At 46.5% G+C, this 21,008-nt stretch overlaps 1 protein-coding gene across 13 annotated transcripts in view; it reads left to right on the top strand.

Moving 5' to 3' along the window:
• Positions 1-21,008, top strand: part of ZCWPW1 (zinc finger CW-type and PWWP domain containing 1) — a 1,771,049-nt gene that overhangs the window by 11,849 nt on the left and 1,738,192 nt on the right. For 11 of the 13 annotated variants that reach the window (XM_078668572.1, XM_078668568.1, XM_078668570.1 and 8 more), the window contains exon 2: positions 13,799-13,849. Coding sequence is in view for 3 of the 13 variants with exons in the window: in XM_078668562.1 (XP_078524688.1) it covers positions 13,825-13,849 (25 nt within the window). In the remaining 10 variants the exon portion in view is untranslated. Of the gene's footprint in view, positions 1-8,392; positions 8,440-13,798; positions 13,850-21,008 lie in introns of all 13 variants that reach the window. The other 2 variants (XM_078668564.1, XM_078668563.1) reach the window with 2 other exon arrangements.

Genomic DNA, 21,008 nt, shown 5'->3' with positions numbered 1-21,008 from the left:
AAGCACCTAGATCGTTTTCATTATCTTTCGCAGCGACATATCCCAGAGGCTGTATACATCCTAATCCACACAGCAGCAGGTCTCAGGGTGACACATGCGTGATGCCAGGTGCGCTGTAGAGCCACTGTATGGGACGTTTTAGGTGTTTTGCACCACTCCTCACAGCCAACACATAGGCACAGACCCAGGCACTGAGCAGAGTGGCAGGGTAATCTAGCAGCAGGATGACCCAGCTACGATGTCTGCGTGACGTCAGGCGCGCTGGGGAGCCGCCATTACAAGCTGCCACAACATAGAATTAGATCTGTTTAGTCCATGTGCATTCGGCGCATTAGTGTGGGGAAGAGACCGTACAAAAAGTGGCAGTGTGCACATGGCCCTCGTTATGCTAAAATCTGGTATTGGCCGTTGAGAGAATGCAGAGCACCGAGACCAGTCGCAGTATAGCTGTCGCCGCCATTTTGCTTAAGCGCGTTTCGTGGGCTCAGCTGCCGCGCGTTTACACACATATCCTTACTGGTATTGATGCATTGTGATGTCGAGTGTGGCCAGAAGCAGACAAATATAGATGGTCACAGTAGTCTTATGTATTCTGCATAAAGTCTCGCAAAGAATGTGGAGCAGCGTTCAAAATCGGGAGCTCGATCATACCGCTACTGGAGTTGCAGATAATTCGCGCCTTTTTCCTCTCCCCTCAAACAGTCAGCAAAAGCGTACTCACGGTTCCGGCATAAGTCATGCCGCCGGTTAGGGAGGAATTGAGGCCATTTCCGACATCGTATTGGCTCCGTCACTGCCTGCGGTGGAGCGGACCAGATGCCTGGGGCAGCCACGTTGTTATATCCGGCCTCAGTCTCCGCCCCGCTCCGCAGTCACCATCGGTCGGGACAAAAAGGTCTCTTTTCACCTGGTTTCCGAGCTCGGAATCAGCCCAGATTTTCAGGGCATGTTGAGTTGGGGTTCCGATGATTGCATTCCTCGTATTTCAGGAACTGGATCCAGGTAGCAGCCGTCTGTGGTCGACAATGGTGTAGCTGCCTGGAGGAGGACTGAATCACGCCGCCATTCCTCCCGGCGTCCAAGCCACGCCCCCGAGAAAATAAATTCTATCAGAATTGTAGAAGGCTCACACTTTGGGTTCGTAGCACCATTGTGATCATTATCTACTGCTTCCACATTGTTCGGACGGGTGCAGGATTTTAGTGCCTTGATCCTTCATTTTTGTGTATGTTCCTGTTACAGCTGAAGAAGGCAGATAGCTGCCGTTTGTAGCTGTTCACAAAGTTCAGGGTCCAGTCTGCTTGCCCATTCTTTTATTTATCGAGCCAGGCTATTCATTTTCCAACCTCATCCCCTAGGTCGTATATCCTTCCCAGTTTGTATCTTCCCAGGTTAGGCCTTATCAGTCACTAACGCTCTATATTCGTGCTGTCGGAGACTCAGAAAGTGGAGTTTTTCTGGTGTGAACCCAGTTTCCAGTTTACTTTCCAACCGACCGATCTCAGTCTCAATGTCAGAGATATCTTTTTGTTTTTCCTTCTTTGTTCCGGAAATTAAGGACAAAGCTTCACATAACGTCTCGGAGGAGGTCACAGTTCCTTTGTTGTCTATAAAGTAGTTGTCTATGGCTTTAATAAGCTCTTTGCGGATTTCCGGGTCTCAGAGATACCATGGATTAATAGGGGGCCAGTCCCCCCACCTGTATGTGGTTGAGGGCTAAGTGAATCCACATCGTAGAATGGTCAGAGATACCCCTGGCTAAGTGGATGTGGGTGGCCTGGAACGCGGGACCTAGGAAGTAATCTATACGGGAGAGGCTGCTGTGTGTCCCCAAATGAAAGGTGTGCTGCATCTTATCTGGGTGATAAGTCCACCACCCATCCACCAATCCCATAACCTCAAGGAAATCTGGTAGCCAGCGAATAGATGACCCCACCTCCCGAGGGGGATGCCAGTCAAGCGCACCCGAGACTATTGAGTTAAAGTCTCCCCCGAGGACCAGCAGTCCGCCTGGAATAGAAAGCAGAATAGTGCCAAGATCCTTAAATGTGGTGTTTTGCAGGCCCAGTGGTACATAGATTGACATAAGTGTGATGGACTGCCCTTCCCATGTGCCTGCTACCCCTATATATCTACCCCAATCTTCTGCCCAAGTGGCGCTCACCGCAAGGGGGAAGGAGGTTTTCATCATGATACCAACTCCCCTTGAGCTGGACGTGAACCCTGCGTGTGCTATCATGGTATATCCCCATCTGTGCATTGCCGACCAGGTGGGTTTCTTGAAGCATGACAATATCATGACATGCCTCCCTCTTGATATATTGGAGGACCACACTGTGTTTGATCTTATCCCCTAGCCCGTTGACGTTCCAGCTCAATATTTTAATACTCTTGTCCCACTGTGTAGCAATGGAGTACAAGATAGGTCATTGCATCCTCTGTGAGTGATACCATACATATTGCCGATGCAAAGACTACAACAATAAACAAACAAAAATCCCCCTCCCAACACCCCCCACCCTGCTGCCCTGCACCTAGGGCATAGAACTGCCCATTTTAAACCTTGCAGAGTTCTTTAGGGAAAAACTAAAAGTAGAAGAAAATAGGGGCGCAGCACAGTGTTCCTCTGCCCCCCATCCGGACCAAATTATACATCCCCAAAGGAAAGTCGCATACCAAAGTCTTGGGACTCAACAGTCATGGAGAATATGCCCCTTGGTCGTCGACTTTGCGGAAGCCCATTACCTGACCCAGCACAACTCTGGGCCCCAGAGTACCCAAACTGGTCTCAATTGTAGTCCCGACTTACTCATCCATGAGGCTGGGATGTCGCATCATCCCTGTTGCTGCGATCATGCGGGCTCCGGAACCTCCTGTTCTCAATCCAGTCAGCAGCCTCCTCCGGGTGTTCAAAGAACCAGGTTCTCCCCCCGCTTCAACTCGAAGACGTGCCGTAAACAACATAGAGTACTTCAGGCCTCTCTCCCTGAGTTCCCTCTTCACCGCAAGGAATGTTCGTCTGTTTTTGCACCCTCTGTGTGAAGTCTGGAAAGAAGGTGATGTCTGCGTTCTCATAACGGAGAGGATCCCCCTCCCTGGGGTTGTGGAGGATAATATCTCTGTCGTGGAAGTTCAGCACCCGCGCCAGCGTCGGGCGCGGGGGGGGGCCCGGCTTCGGACGCCCCCCCGGGCCCCTTTGAGCCCTTTCATTGACAAAGAATTTGCTGAGGCCTTTGGGTTGTAGGTGCTTTAGGATAAGATCTTCAACAAAGAGGTCAAGGGACTGCCCCTCAGCCCGCTCCGGTACTCCCAAAATGCGTAGGTTGTTGCGTCGAAGGCGCCCTGCATAATCGTCCAGCTTAATTTCGGTGAATTTACGGAAGGCCTGTAAGTCCTGGATCTCCTATTGGAGCTGTGTGACGTCTCCCGTCAAACTGGTTGGGGTGATTTCCACCTGCTTGACTATCTCATTAAGTTTGGTGAGGTCCGCTCTAATTAGATTTTCATCAATTGCAATAGTGTCCATTTTATGTTCCAGGGAGGTTTTAACACTGGTGATAGCGTCCATGACATCTTTTAATGACCACTCCTGGTCTTCTTCTCTCTGGTCACCCAGGGAGGTACCGCTGGACTGACAACTCTGCAGCACGTCTTTGGGTAGAGCGTAACGATCCAGTTTATTGGACTGTACTGATTTGGCCAACACTCATTCAAAGTTACAAAGTAACTTTGAATGAGTGTTGACCTGACTGATTTCTGTGATCGTTGTGCGTGGGACCTATATGTATAAGTGTACTATGCATTATTTATCCATCTATGTATTATGTGAAGTTTGACAGAATTTAATGAATTAGCTAAATGACTATAATAAAAGGAATGGAAATCTTGTAATTAGCTTATTCCTGTAATCATTTTGACCTTGTTTGTTTGTGAGCCTTGTGTTGTCTAACATTGTTTGACCCGACTTGGGCATATATACATCCTAATATATAGGCAGGTGGTTTCCTTTAGTAGTAGTTTTTTTTTAAAAACATATTTTTATTGTCATTTTGCATTTACTGTGACATATTGCATCATGTAGCAGGTTATCGAACTACATATCCAAAACATTAAAAGATAATGTAGCATTCGTCGCACAGTTTTTAGTCCAGTGTTTTGTCACTGTGGAGGTGGTTCTTATAGTAAATCTTCTGAACAGAACTGGGTTGGAGAAGAACAGGGGGGGGGGTGGTCAAGGAATTTTGGGTACGGGTATCGTCTGAAGTCGAAGAGTGGCATATGCCCTGGTGAATGGTGGGTCCACATACTTCTAGGGGCGGAAAGCTGGGCGCGGGGTGGGGTTATGGTCGATCCGGCACGAGGTCCGACTGCCCACCGAGGCAGATAGCATAGCACTAAAGAGCTAATGGCTTTCTATATTGATTGATTGATTGATTTAAAACTTATATAGCGCTTACTGTCACCCCACGGGTACCCCACGGGTATATGTGTTGCAGGAGGGGATCTAACGGCGATGTTCGCGGTCTGTGTTTGCGGTTGTGTGTCCTGCGACGTGTGAGGGCCATCTCCCGGGTCATCCTGGGTCAGTGAGTGTTTGAAGTGGTTCAGTAGGATAGCCCAGTCCAGTGATATGGGGTGTTTGCGCATCCCTTTCACCTCCTCTTCCCGTAGCGTCTCTTCCTCCACTAATGCCCATTTTTGCACCCCCCAGGCAGCGATCGGGGGGCCTGCGGGAGACCGCCAATGCATGGCAATGTTATGTTTGGCCAGTAAAATGGCCGGTGAGGCAAATCTGAGGGGTACATTATGCTGTTTTCTTTTCTGATAGATACCCAGGGCGCAGGCTTCCCATGTATTCAAATATGTGAGTCCAGTAAGATACCTGAGTGACTTATGGACGTGTCGCCAGTATGAGTGTAGTGTGGGGCAGCTCCAGAACATTTGCTGAAAGTCTGCCGCTTGTGAACGGCATCTGGGGCATAGGAACTGGGTGTCGGGGTAGAAGCGTTGGAGGCGCGCTGGTGTCAAGTACGCTCTATGTAGGATGTAGAATTGTATATTCTTGAAACGTGCATTTCGAGACACCTTCTTGGGGTGTTCGAGAGCTTTTTCCCATTCCTTCTCATGTAGTGAGCGGCCTAGTTCGTCCTCCCAGGTGGCCCGTAGGGTCTCTAGCGGTTTGTACCTGAGTTCCCTGATAGCTTTGTAAAGCCATGTGACCAAGTGACGTCCTGTTCCCATGTGTAAGATTGCGTGTATGACCGGGTGTATTGTTGGTTCCCCTGTCGGAAGGTCATGGTATTGTCTCTAATGTGCGAGGAGTTGGCGATGGAGTAAGAACTGGCCGGCGGGGAGGTCATAATCCTCTATTAGTCGTTGGAAGGGTTTGAGCTGGCCGTCCTCGAATAGACACTCTGCTTCAGTGACGCCGCAGTCTGTCCAGATGCGGAGCGTGTTAGACGTATAGTAGCGTTCCTTCATGGGCCATCCGACTAGCGGAAGAAGGAGAGAGTATGGGGGTCGCGCAGGCAATGTACGATGATGTGTTGGTAGTGTGGAGAGGCAGTTTGGAATCAGTGAGTGAATTTCATCTGTGGCTGAATGGCAGGAATCAATTCCTTAGATTCACTTTTGAGGCTCACAAAGATAGATTGGCCTTTTTAGATCTCTCTATCTTTGTAACACCTGCAGGTTTGCAGAGCGAGTTATACAGGAAGCCGATGGCAAGAAACTCGCTTCTTTTATACTAGAGTCACCACCCTAAGTCCCTTAGGGACAATTTACCGTACGGGCAGTTTCTACGGGTCCGTAGGAATTGTTCCAGAGTAGAGGATTTTAAGACTCATGCCAGCAACCTGTCATCTCAGCTCTTGGATAGACATTATCGGAGACCACTAATCAAACGGTCTCTAAAACGAGCGCACAACAACAATCGTCAGGCGCTCCTAGAACCACCAGGCCCTAAGACTTCTACTGATAGACTCACACTTGTGAGTACTTTCAGTACAAAAAGCAACACTCTACAGAAAATCATTAGGAAGCATTGGCGGATCCTGAATCATGGTAGTGATAAGATTGCTCTACCTTTGTTTGCCTTCAAGAGATCCAACAGCATCAGGGATTGCCTGATACATACGCGCCCGAGAGAGTTGCCCAAAAGATTGTTGGGCACCTTATGGGACTTACCACCTGCGATTGGTCATCATCCTTGTGGTAATTGTTCTGTATGTCCACAGACTAAACATTCTACTGCAGTAGACATAGGCACCGACAGGCCTTGGTCACAAAATCGCTTTACTAATTGCAATAGCGACGACCTTGTTTATCTATTGACCTGTCCTTGTTCCTGTCAATACGTAGGGATGACCACCCGCAAGGTTTGAGTACGAATGCTAGAGCATAAGAGCTCGTTTCGGTGCAAAAAATCCATGACACAACTCACAAGACACTTTCTTGAAAAACAGCATGGTGAATCGGATTTCGTATGGACGGTCTTGGAGAAACCATTCATACCTTCACATGTGAAGAATGTCTCCAAATACCTGTTCAAAAGAGAGCAAAGATGGGTTTTTAAACTTTCGGCAGACACAAGGGGACTCAATCACCAGATACCATGGCATACTTTGTAATTTCCAACACATAGGGAGACATCAATGAGATGTGCCCATTATGGGACCATTCCATGGGGAAAATCTTCAGCTCCTCTTTTTCCACTCATGTAAACATAGTCTCTCCTGACCAGCACACCTTACAATGTATACTATGTCAACTAGTGCACCAATGGTTTGTGTATACACTTGTTAGGAGACATAGTGCTATATAGATCTGCACCACACATGCTTGGAACTACCAAAATGGCCGATTTATTGTCATCGCGTAGTTCTTTGACTTCTACTTTGAATTTTTGCCTTGCCAATGAGTAATACTTGATAATGAGTATTTCTTCTATGTCAATGGATGAGCTGCTCCTTTTCCCACTCATGTAAATATAGTCTCTCCTGACCAGTATACCTTATAATTTATACTATGTAAACTGTGCACCAAGGGTTTGTGTATTCACTGGTTAAGAGACATAGTGCTCTATAGAACTGCACCACATTTGCTTGAAACTACCAATATGGCCGATTTATTGTCATCATGTAGTTCTTTGACTTCTACTTTGAATTTTTGCCTTGCAAATGAGTAATACTTGTCATTGAGTATTTCTTCTATGTCAATGGATGAGCTGCTCTTACACAATCCTTTCAGTAATTAACATACAATGGTTGTGGATTAGGTCATAAGAGCGGTTACTCAGAATTCCATGCCGATTAGACCAAACATCGCGCACCCCAAGCGCTCACAACACGTGCTCCGAGCCCCCGCGCCGCCGGAACTACAGTAATGGACGTCGTGACGTCATTCTGTAGTTCCGCGGAGTGATATGGACGCCGGTTGATTCTGAAAACAGTGCGAGTTTCTTTAGCATTTGTTTTGAGGGACACAAGGCGAATCATTGGGATATTTCCCAAGATTGTGCCTATACAATAGCATTCAGAGTGGGGACTCGATATTGAGGTAGAATACTAGTGGTGAACGTTAACAGAAAAACGAACGCAAAGTAGTCCCTTTGGTCGTTTTCAATTTAAACTCACATCTTCATCTCTCCTGTGCCTCCCCCAAACCTCAGGTCAGTTTGGTGGCACCGACGGAGAGGTGAGTCCTTCTTAGTCTTTTCTTAGGTACACTCTGTTATAAGACTGCATAAAACGAACTGCATGTTCTAGGTTATGTCCTAGGCTATACACTGTTTTTACACTACCTAGATTGACTGAGGTTGATTTCTTGAAAAATTTCTAAAAATTTCTAGAATAATGGTTAATGTCTACCATCACAGATATTTTGTAAGTCTTTGGCAGGAGTTTTTACAGTCTAAATAAAACCTGTTGCAGCTTTCATTTTTTGCATATAGACATTCCTATTCTACATATACATATATATCGAAGGTGAATTGTACTGATGCCTCGCATATATATAAAGCTGGTTCTGAGTGTTCGCATAGGTTTATGTGGTTTAAGCCAGACTCTTTTTTGGTCTTTCATCATTGAGTTTAAAGGAGAACAGAAGTGACGTGGTAGGCAGGGATATAATATGACATCTGTAGACTCCATATTGAGTACAGAGTTTTTGATGCCTCCCCTGTTCGCATTTTCTGTTCGACAGTGTGGGGACTCATATACCTGAGTACGGTCCAGGTGAGGTGAGGTCCAGTCCCCTGTCATGTTGGGTGAGCAATTAATGTGTATTTAACTTCTTTCACTTTTTTCATTTGTCGAATTGTCTATCAAATGTAGAAGAGAGATTCGAGAGTACATGTGTGTGTGATAATAATGTCAATTACTTGTTTCTTCAGATCACGTTGAACGTCCACTGACAAGGAGGATGTATTAATAACCGTAGGTACAGGTTGTATCGTTCCTACGTAGCATTTTTTACTTAACTATATGTTTTGATCACAAACAGTAGCAACTAATTTAGAGCAGTGGCCCTGATGAAAGCCAAGGGACTATTTGCCCGATAGGCAGAAACATGTCGGCCGAATTAAGACAGTCATTTGTTTCATACTATCGTTTGCGCTGTTCCTAGTTTTTAATTAGGGGATGTGCCTGTTTTTCTATTAAAGTGTCAGTTTAGACACATCACCCTATTTTAGTTTCACCACTTTATTGTGTGTTGCACTGTTTTCATCACTAACTATCACAATCAGACCAACGATTGGGGGTTCTGTATTTACTGTAGACCACATCCAGTACCGATTTTGACTGTGTGGCATGAGATCCTGATGATCGAAGGACCTGCCTGGTCACAGTGTGGACCGCCAAATGATAGGACCGATCACCTGGTTTGTTTGATGGTTATCCACAAACTATGTGTGCTGGATCTGGTTTGACCAGTTTCTCAATTGGGTCTTAGTTATCACGACTCCCTTGTCGCCACACATGTGTTCCTCTCTTTCTCTTTCCTATTCTTAGACACTGTTATATGGTGACTGTAGCACCCACTGACATAGAGATAGTCCTGCCAGTGTTCTGCCAGCAAGATGTTTGGCTTATAGACCTCCTGGGTTCTTGTTTGTTATTTCATACTTGGTTGCTAGGGAAATGAACTAGGAGTAGGTCTTTAAACTATTCCCTTTGACCCTATTCTCTCTGTTTGTTTTGGTAATGTACGGTGTATCCTCTGCATGCACCGGCGTGCAACCGCCACCTGCAAGGGGTATGTACGTCTAGATTTAGTGCCAGGTAATCGTAATCAGCGGATTTCTGGGATGGGCACTGGACCTTTTGCAGTGTAGAAATAGGATTCGAAGGATGGAGCTGCCAATCCCCCTTGTGTGGTGGGTAGCTGTAGCTTCGCCAATGCTATCCTATGTCTGCTCGCACCCCATATCAGCGAGCTGAAGAGTGCGTCTAATTCACGGAAGAAGGTTCTGGGCGGGATTATTGGCAAGTTTGTGAAGTAGTATAAGAGCCGCGGAACGATTATCATTTTGGCGATGTCCACCTGGTCAATCGGGGATAACTGGAGGTTTTTCCAGAACCCCACCGAGAACCTGATACCAGCCAGTTCCTTACGGTGGTTACCTTCATACAGGTCAGTCGGAGTGTGATAGAGGCGAACCCCGAGGTATCATGGAGCCTCTGCGCTCCAGGCGATGTCCTGATCACCCAGCCTGACCACCTGGGGGGAAAGGTTTGGATGTAATGGGTACACCGTGGATTTCGCCCAGTTTACTCTGAGCCCCGAGACCTCTGCAAATTCTGTCAGCGTGACCCAAATAGGTGTTAAGTCTTCGGTGATGTCCCTAATGTATATAAGAAGGTCATCAGCATACATAGAAACACTGTGTACAGCATTAGCTATAGGAATGCCCCAGTGTTCACCTTTTTGTCGCAACCGTATTGCTAGCGGCTCTACTTCTAGGGCGAAGTGCAGGGGCGAGAGCGGGCAGCCCTGCCTCGTGACGCGTTACAGCGTGAATGCCGGTGAGATGTATCGCCCTGTGGTTTCCTTTAGTAGTAGTTTAGTAGTTTTCTCTCCTGCGTCACCTGCCTATTATCTGCCGTCAGGGGTCCCCCTTTGTATTGGTTATGTGGAGGAACGAAGCCTGAGGAGCCCTGCATCTCCAGCAGCACGCATCAGGGCGAAGCCCCATGCATTTAAGTTGGATGGGTGTCCTGTATGAACTTTAACTCCTTGACGTTTAACGGGTTGATGTTGGGAGTTCTTCATAGCTCCACACCATAGAGTGCTGCTGAGTGAGGTTTGCCCCAATAAGCCTTCAGGGCTGGGTAGATTGCCTGCAATTAGGAATATTTATGCTTTTTCAAAATGCCAGCAGAAATATGAGGAATGATCAAACTACTTTTGAGGATCTGGGGGGACCAGGAGAGAGAACTGGTGATCCTGACCCCAAGATAGTCGGACCCCAGACTGCCTCAAAGGCATCCAGTTTGTCTTTGAGTTTGTATGTCACCTGTTCCTGAGCAGCAATATGGTGGAGTTCCACATCCATTATTGCAGTTCGGTCTGGACTGTTCCCATGAGGCACAGGGTCAAGACTGATTGCATATTGCTGGGTCTAAACTGGGGTGGCATGGTGAGCAAAAGAATGATGGGTTTAACCCAGATCTCTTGACTGGGGGTGAATGTATGATTTATTCAGCATTCTGTCCATCATTTGTTTGCATAACTATAACTTATGCCCCTGCAATACACTGCTTATGATCTCACATATTACATCACTCATGACGTGATCAGTGACATCACTGACCTCTCAAATAACACCACTGATGACATTATTGATGACACCAGCCACAGAACCACTCACACCCTCATAGTACACCTCACACACCCATTCCCACACAACCATTCATAGTCATTTGCGCACTCACACACATTCACTGATCCATAGAACCACTCACTCATCCATTCATTTGTACAGCCACTCACACAACCACTAACTCACCCATATAGCCACTCACACCCACTCACTCTCCAAAACAGCCACTCGCACAGCGACTCACACCCAAACAGCCACTCAGATATCCACTCACACAATGATACAGGCACACAGCCACTCAGTATGACTAATTAGTAGTACAGGAAAATAGTAATTTAACTTATGCTGTAGCGTAGTTTATATCTTAAGTCTAAGAAACATTCACAAATATCATCAGTGATGTAACTGACCATGTCATGAGTGATGTAATATGTGAGGTCATACGCAGTGCATTGTGGGGGCATACTTTATAGTTAGCTCAGGTAACTATTACTGCTGAAGTGTCCGAGTTGGTCTGTGAATGGACGCATAGGTATCTGAATGAGTCTCAGTGGGTACATAAGTCTTTGAGTGGGTGCGTGAATGACTGGGTCTGTCAGTGGTTGCATGAGTATCTCTTGGTCTGTCAGTGGGTGCGTGAGTGGGTGTGTGAGGGTCTGTGTGGGTCTATAAAGTGGGTACATCAGTGTCTGTGGGTCTGTAAGTGGGTGCACAAGTGTCTGAATGGGTCACTGAGTGGGTGCAAGACTCAGAGTATGTCAGTCACTGGGTTGATGAATTTCTGAGTGGGTGCATGAGCGTATCAGTGGATTTGTGAGTGGGTGCATGCGTGACAGTGTTTGTGACTGGGAGTATTACTCTGAGTGAGTCTGTAAGTGAGTGCATCATTGTCAGAGTGGGTGTGTGAATGTTTTTAAAAACATTTTTTTGCTAATATTCGAGGATTCACCGCGACGTTGCACAGGGAAGTGGCACCAAATTCGCAAATAACGCACATGGAAAAAGAAAAATCTGCTTAGCGACATATTGTAGACACGTGGAGTCCCTGAAAGATCTGTATATGTCTCCAATGGGATTAGGACCCCTTATTACAAGTCATGCCATTTTATTTCATCCCCGGGGACTGTCCCGAACGCTAAAATGGGTGCCGCAACTCTCTGCTCAGGTTGCGGCCAGCCAATCACAGCATTTTTATTGCCATGTGCATTCGCGATTCATCGCAAATTTGTCACAAATTACCAGCGATTGCAAATATACAAATTTAGATTTCCTTCCATTTCTCAACAACTACTGAATGGATTTACACTAACTAACAAAGCACAATCTGAGGACCAAAAGCTAGCTTTCAGCCAAATTTGGTGTAATTCCATCTAGCAGTTCAGGCTGCAGGCATGTCTAAAGAGTCAATGAAGATTTGGTAAATGACGCCAAAGTTATAGACAAGTCAAAAAATGCTTTTACTATGGAAACTAGGTCCTAACTATAACTACCTACTGGTGACTGCCGGAGAGGGGGAGGGGGGAGGGGGGAGGAGATGGGGGAAGGGGAGGGGGAAAAGGGGGAGGGGAGGGGAAGGGTGGGGAGGTGGGGGAGGGGTGGGAAGGAGGGGGAGGGGTGGGAGGAAGGGGAGGGGTAGGGGGTGAGGAGGAGTAGGGGGAGGGGGAGGAGGAGGGAGGGGGAGGAGGAGGGAGGTTGGGAGGAGGGAGAGGGTGGTGAGGCGGAGGAGGGGGAGGGAGGGTGGGAGAAGGGGGAGGGGGTGGATGGGGAGGAGGGGAGGTGGGGGAGGGCGGAGGAGGGGGAGGTGGGTGGGAGGGGGAGGAGGGGGAGGGGGGGAGGAGGAGGGGGGAAGAGGGGGGGGAGGGGGAATAGAGGGAGGGGGAGAAGTGGGAGGGGGAAGAGGGTGAGGGGGAAGAGGGAGAGCGAGAGACCGAGCGAGGGAGAGAGAGAGAGAGACCGACCGACCGACCCTTTTGGCAAAACACAGACCCGAGGGGTGTCTGGCTCAAGGTAGGTGCGGGGAGAAAAGCCACGGCTCTGGAACGGTGGCGCGACTCAAGCGTTTTAATTCAAGAGTTCGTACCTATTGCAGAGCCAAACAACACGTATCTGTGGTGCGCGCAAAGTGGTTGCTGCCCTCTAGAGGCAAAAAGCATCACTGTGGGCTCAGCACCACATCAATAAGCCCTCAGCACTGTGTAAGGAACGCTAAAAGGCGATCCTGCGGAGCACCTGAAATAGAATAATTATGCACAAGATGTAGAGCATGTAAATAACAAAAAAAAGAGTAATGACAATTAAACATCAGAGAGCAATAAGAACTTACCTGATTGCTGCTGGAGCAGCGAAGAAAGAGGGGACATGGATACAGAGGAAGGACTGTTATATATTGATGGACTATGATTGGCTGTGTCTTTGCATTACCATGTTCCTTTGCTTCATGGGAAAGGTAGTTTATATTTTGAAGACATGCTGCTGTTTGAACAAAGCAAAGCGAGAAAAGCATATTTTGGTCCTGACATAGAATTCACACAAATTTCTACTGGTAATCTCAGGTTTTGAAATCACTACTGCTTATGAAAAGTAAGCATGTATTGGTAATTTACAATATCACAAAATAATATTTTGTAATGCATTTTGAGTTGAGAAAACCTATTATCAGTTTAGTTGCAAAAGATATATAAAGCAGTATATCACTGATGTTGCGAAGTGATTTTTCTCTGTTTACATAACTGACTGACAAGACACTGCTCTTGCAGTTTATGTAACATCTTGAACTTTCTACTAGCAAGCTCTTTAGGTTATGTGAGCAAACCATCAGCTGACTCAAATTGTTGTCTGCAGCTAGGTTAACCCAGAAGTGTTATTTCCGATATGGTATTATTAATATGCATAGGTGTGTTTTTATAATAAACTGTAACACACGTTTGTATTTGTGAATGCATTTGAGTTTGATTGGTGTCTATTTTTGTGGTACAGGAATAGTGGAGATTTCCTCAAAAACCATGGCAACTGTCAAAAACAAAGAAGGTAAATTGTATTTTCAACCTATAGTTTGTATGTATGATTAAAGGAATGTTTAAACTTAGAGCTCTCTATAGAAACATATCCATTATTTCAAATTTGTTTTCTTCTACTTTCTAGTTATAAAATATGTTTGTGTGGGTATAAAACTTGGGTGATGTGACTGTCTTGCAGAAATGTCCTGAATCTTTAAAATGATTTGATTACATTTGCCTTACAGTCAAGTTGTATGTAGAGTCTATACATTTAGGAACCCTTTTATTTAAAGAACTATAAATTATTCAGAAGTATTGCAAAACATTGGTGTTCTGAATTGTAGAACTTCCTTTCATTCCTATAGCACTGCCTTCCATTGCTTCCTGCAGGACCCTTCTCTGGCCAGGTGTCTAGCTTCTGCCTCAGCTGGGCTGTCACTTCATAGAGAAAAGGACGAGGTAGCAGGTGAAGAATTTGTGGAAGGCCAAGTTGCCTGATAGACAGGTCATCAAACTGGGAGAGGCCATTACCCCTGATAAAGGGCCCCTTAAAGCAATGTCATTTGTCTCCTAGATAAGAACAGCAAGTTTATTTCACTGATGGAAAGAGTGGTGGGTAGATTTAAACACATGATGCACATCAATGGAAAACAGACTTTCTCTACTGAGTTTGAAGATGTGGCAGTGAACTGAAGGCTGTACCGTTGTTGGAGCATGTGTGGAACGAGGTCCCTCCTCATAAATCACCCAGAATCTTTCACCAAATGTGTTCTCTGATTAGGAAAAAGGTGCATACTACCTGAATTAACCCTGCAGTGTTCCATAGGCCAACTGAAGCAGGTATTGGTGACAGCCACTGCAGAAAAGAGATGTTTTAGTAATCCTACTCCTCCAATATCAATACCCCCTGACAAGAAGGCTCTCCAACTCGAAGATCTAGGTAAAAGCGTAAACACTGTACCCTCAACAGTGGTAAAGATAACCCAAACCCTAAAAATGGTTGGATGTTGCAGCAGGTATGTGTGTGGTGATAATGATAAAGTGCCCTTTAAAGAGATAATTCCTGAAGAAAAAAGGATGGAAGTAATTGCCAGCTCCAGCAATTTGGTTGCAGTGGGCTATTTGATTTTCGGTATCAGCCAGTCAGTATTCATTTGAAACCTCAGAATTCTGTACTGAAGTTTAAGCTAAAGTCCTAAATATGATATGTAATAGGCATACATTATTTAAAAAATATATGATGGATTCCTTGTCAAGTATTAAGATTGATACTGACACAGTGCCTTATTTTACCTCCTTGCAGTTGAGGAGAGATTAGACCACAGTCCACTGTGGTTACTGACTATGGGATGTAGCAGCCACAGACCACATGTCAACCTCTGTATTACCAACAATATGCAACCATTGATGCATGCCGAGGCCAGGATATTCCTGAGCAGGTTCTAGGTGGAGGGGATCCTTCCAGTCCAGATCATGAGTGGAAGGCTAATTCCACAAACAAGTGATTACTCTTTATAGCTCAGCATGGCCACGTCTTGAAATTCTTACACCAGCCACTTCAAACCCTCCAAGAAAGACAGTCCATTCATTCCTGGAGTATTTAGAAAAATATATTTTATTTTTCTCAAAGGAGCGACAGAAAAAGTCCCAAAGACCCAGTAAAAAAAAGATTCTGCTCCTGATACTTCCCCATATAGAAACACTGGACATGGAGGCCAGTCGAATCCTCAGAGCCCTGAAAAAATATATGTGAAAGCAGTCTTTTAAGATATAATTTCTCTCGTTCTAACTTTTGTAGACATTTAGGATGCTTAAGTCCATATACTAGTTCATCCAAGCATCAGAGGGTATCTCGTTTTTTTGCCAGTATGACCAGTTCTAAGTGCTGCCATTTGACGTTGACATTAGCCACAAGAATATTTACCAAAGGTATTGTTGCATTGGCAGTGTGCAGAGAAGTTCACTAGATTTTTCCTAACCTCAAAGAATAGTTGTTAAAATTGTAGTGTACTCGAGGAGCAGAGGTGTAGCTAGAGTTTGTGGCGCCCGGGGCTATCCCTCAGAATGCCGCCCCTGGGGGGTGGCTGAGAAAAAGTACAGCGAGCACTTGAAAGAGGTCCGAGAGACACGTAATATCGCCGCTAATATCTACCTCGATCATGCAAGTTACCTGCACATACATGACACGGTCCAAGGCTACACAGTTGAATACACCGGTGACCGGCAATACAAAGGAGAAAACACAGACTGCATGATCTAACTGGGGAGTCAGAAAAAACGCATGTGACATCCATCGGAGAGCTGCGTGAACAAATACCCGGTAATCCCATCAGCACAATGCAAACATGCACATACATGACACTGTTTGGGGATCCATCATCTACAGCGGACATTAAATGACCAAATATCATGGTCCCCCCAATTAACTGGCTTCATTTTTGGATGTTCAAACCTTGCCTTATGCTCCACCCCACCAAGACTGAATTCCTTGTCTTTGCCAAGAACAGCAAGAAACAAGCAGCGAAAATCTTGCTCAGTGATATGAACCTTGATAGCTTCAAATCCCAAATTCTACCCATCTCCAAGCCACTTGGATTCAACCTGGAACTGCTGTTCGAGCTCTCACATTCTTGCACCAGGATGGTACCTATTCCCTGCTCCATGGCCTCCTAGACTGCCAACTGCACCCCTTTAAGGGCATCCTACATTCAGCATAATGCCACATCCACGGCCTGAAGAATTCTGTTCACATCACTCCCCCATCCTGACGGAACTCCATTGTCAGCCTGCACCATCTTAAAAACCAGCTGCATCATTTACAAAGCTATCGTAGCCAGCACCCTTGCATAGTTCGCCATCTCTTCTGGCTCTACGCACATACTCAGTCAGACACCATCAAAATGGATGCAAAGGAGTATGAAAAATAAGAAAGCAAGGCAACAAGCCTTCATCTATGTATCCAGGATTTTGAACAACATCGCCATTTCCATCAAGAATGACCCACTCATGCTCTAGTTTAGGAAATCGTCCAACACACTCCTCTTTAAAGAACATTACATCACAATAGAGTAACAGTGCACTTGTGCTCCCACTGCCTTTTGGTTAGATTTGCACTATACAGTTACCAAATACATTTGCACATACATACCTCTCAGGGACAGAAGGTAATTGTATTCTAAATACTCCCAAATTCCAGATGGCCTTTCCACAGAGACAGCTAGCATCCACTTGAGGTGACAAATTAAGGGGGTGCCAAGTTCAATGAAAAATTCTAATTGAAACAAACATAAAGAAAAATCTTTTGAGGTCACTGATTGCCAGGTTTACCTACTGTTACAGTTGCTTCCAGATTGCCTAGGCCTATCATGAGCAAAGGGAACATTTGACAGAAAGTTACACTTGGATAATGACAGAACCTAAAATAAATTTCATTAGCAGCCTACAACCTCAATTTACAAAGTTAATTTCAACTAGGGACGGTTGGAATTGGCACAATTTGATTCTGCGGGATTCTGCGGTATTACATGAAAATTCTGTGAGATTCCACGAAATTCCATGATGGGCAGAGTGGACGTTTGGTGCTATTTTTAGTTCAAAATGAACCCTTGCACCCAAAAATGGATGCATTATGCGATAACAAAATAGTGCGGCCAAACACCACTCACCACCCATACATACTCTGCAGTATTCACTGCAGAGTATGTAAGGAGGGAGGGGGAATTTAGTTTCACGATTTTTGGCTTAGCTGGGTTAGGTACAGTAACTTGCAAAACAATGTGCATAATCTAACAATGTACAAAACAAAATCCGATGTGAAAATATCTGAAACTTTGTCAGGGTAAAAAATATTTTGCTCACCCCCAGTATGTGCGTCCCAGAACCTACGAACAACCAATTGACCTGAAATGAAATCAGGGCTGACTGAGATTTTCCAAAATACACCGAGGCCATGCAGCCGTGAGTGAAAGATCTGGACGTGGGAAACTGGGGGAGGGGTGGGGGCAAAAGACGAAGAGATAGAATGAGTAAGCCTTGTTGGTCCAGTAATGGAAACAAAATAATTGCTCTAGTAGTTCACTTCCCTTTTCATACATCAGCCCGTTTTTAAAAGTGTAATATAACAAGAACGTTTAAATTACCACTTGCCCGAAACTGTTGATATCTACTACGAAAAACAGTTTAAATAAATAAATGTGCAAAACCGCATTTTGAACTACTGTTGATGCATTAAACCTATTTAAACTTCAGATACACACGTGTACAATTTGTATTGTAAATATTTTTAAGAAAAATGTACAGTATGGATTTTGAGAAATAAATATGGTTAATGTGTCCTTTTTGGCCGCAAGGTAACATGGTTCCTAAGGTTGTGCATATTTGCTCAAATTTAATGCATAGCAAAGGGTGAGGAATACAAGGGGCTAGGCGCATGTTGGGCCATTAAACGCCACAAACAACATAGAGAAATATTTAGGGTCCATCATGGGCTAAGGGTGTATTGCTGCATAGTATGACTTGGCAGTGGCATCGTGAGGCCCCCGCTTCACCAGCTTAAGCAGGGGCTGGTCAGGTTAACTTCTACCAGACCCTCTAGGCAAGTGACTGCAGAGAGGACCAGGCACTGACTGAGCAACACTGTCAGTATCACTATCGTGCCTCCAAGTGACTGGAGACTCTCTGCTTTACAGGAGCTCAAATCCACAACCAGAACAACATCCTCCAGAGTTACTTTTATGAGTGGGGGTGCGCCAGCGGCTCGCGCTCGCCCGCCACATCACATGCCACTCAGTGGTGTATCAAAACTTTAGGGAGCTGCCCTGCCAAGTACACGGACCCCTCCCCAGCCCATTTGCTGCTTTTGCTGAGCCCCTCCTGCCTCCTGGAGCTGCGGGGACCACCCGTACCGCAGGGGCCTCAGGGATAATATTACACCACTGATGCACCCTGTGAGAAGTTGGCCTGATATGCAGTGCTCACTATTCTAGTGATCACTATGTATCATTCCAAACAACCCTTATTGATGATTGGTTGTAAGTCAACCTGATAGACCAGCTATCCTAGTAGCATGGACACGAGCAGTCTTTAGGCTAAACTCTAGAGGGCGTGTTAAGCCAGCTGTTTTACCATCACAGTTACCCCAAGTGAAAGGACACCACACAAGTTGTTATGAAAATAAACGTATATTTATTTATAACAAGACTACCCTGGCTCTTTATGAGACAGGGAGCTAAGCACACAACAAAACTCTTAAAGAAATACTTAAAGTCGCACAATTTACACAAATGCCCGAGGGGCACGAAAAACCATATACTATACAAGTGGAATGCGAAATTACTAGCAGGTAAGTACTACTCTCATAGACTGTAGAAACGCTAGGCCTACAATGCTAAACCTTTGGATTAAAAGCAGGAGGCCTGGGGACGTCGTGTGCAGAGTGGGAACTCTCACGCGTAAGGCGGGACAAAGTCTATGGATCCTAGTAAATGCAAAAGTTAGTGTTTTCGGGCGAACCCGACTAGGTAGGTCAAAAACGAAAGTGGTTCTAGACACTTAAAGAGTTGGTCTACGCTGGAGCACTGGAGTACTCGGTTTACCTAGCCCAGGGGCTGCGGCTGCATAGGGTTCAAGTGTCGTCGGGTTTCTTCGTTGATGAACCAGGAGCCTGAAGAAAGAAGTTGCTGGCAGGCGACCAGTGAAGAAGTTCGTGGTGATCCAAGCCTGGATCGGGGAAGAAGAGGACCTGTAAGCAGAGGGGACCAAGTTCTGAATCACTAGCCAGTGATTAAGTGGGCACCAGAGTGGCACCGGACGAAGTCACCTCAACCAGGTGAGTGGGCGCTGCTGGCCTCTGCAGTCTCTCGGACCAGGAGGCGTTGTCGGCGACCAGGATGGAGGTGCGAGCTGTCCCACGAAGGTATCTGCTGTCGACGTCGCTGGACCCAGGATTGGGGCAACAAGTCTTGGCAAATGCAAGCCCACGCGGTGGACTTAAAATGGCGTCTGGAGTGGACCAGGAGGGTCCGGGGTGCTCCTTTGTTGGAGGAGAGCAAGGGCCAGTCTGGAGCAACCAGACCAGCGGTGTTTGTCGTCGAAGTTCGTCGTCAGAGGGCCACTAGCCAACGGGCAAGTGACCGGGACAACGCGGTGAGCAGCAAAGAGCAGAAGGGCCCCACGCAGATCTCGTGGATGCAGGGGGACTGAACTTCGGTGCTGGAGCTACTCAGGGTCGGGGCTTCTCTTACCCCAAAGCACTTGGTCGAGGGTCACTCGGTGGTCGTGCTGGACAAGCGTCGTGCAGTCTTGAAGATGGCCGGTCCCTCGAGGTCTCGTCACACCCACGGGTCTCAGCTGGGCTGAAGATGTAGGTAGAGGTCAGAGGTGCCAGGGAAGCCGGTTCTCGTCGAGCTGGTCAGTCTTGATCCGGAGGAGAGACTTACAGCAGACCGCGATGCTTGGATGGTGCCTGCTGCTGCAGGGTGACTACTCCTTAGTCACAAGGGAGAAATCTTAGGAAGAGTCTTGAGTTCCTTTCGTGGAAAGTAGTTTCAGGATTCAAAGATGATCTGATTTGGAAGGGGGCCTGCTCCTACCTTTATCCTGCAAAAGGGGCTGGCACGCGACTAAGTCCTGCCCTATGGGTGGGACTAGGAGGGGGGTGGTTACACCCCTCTCCCCAGCCGGACTTTCCCCAGCTCAGGGGCTGGTGTGCCCCTGGAACTGGTTCAGACCGGCCTATGCATAGTGAGCACCGGGGTGCCACTTGCAGTCACCTTCCTCTATAGCCCTGCCTACCTGGGATACACAAAATCCTGTCTGGGACGGTGCTGGCACCGCCCCTGGCAGGAAACCCTTTGTCCTTGCCTCCCGCGCTGGGAGGACTCCCAGCAGCAGGAGGGCAGACTTGTGTCTCGGTGGCAGCATCCATCTTGTGGAGCTGAGGCTATGTTCGACTTTAACCGGGGTTACAGGTTACCAACATGTCTTATCCCTCTAGAGGGGTGGAATGCTACCCCCGTCGCCAGAACAGGCGAGGGGGTAGTATTCCAAAGCGTATGACACCTTACACGACATGTTTAGATAATGTCAGACCAAAGTTACCATAACCGCGAGGATTATAAGGCACTTAAGAGTATATGGTCTGACGCTATCATGGAAACGGCTACGGGATAGATCCCGAAAGCCGCAGACAG

The sequence above is a fragment of the Lissotriton helveticus genome, chromosome 12, assembly GCF_964261635.1.
Source record: "Lissotriton helveticus chromosome 12, aLisHel1.1, whole genome shotgun sequence".
NCBI classification, from domain to species: Eukaryota; Metazoa; Chordata; class Amphibia; order Caudata; family Salamandridae; genus Lissotriton; species Lissotriton helveticus.
The sequence above is the reverse complement of the archived record's forward strand: the minus strand, read 5'-3'. Positions and strand labels throughout refer to the sequence as shown.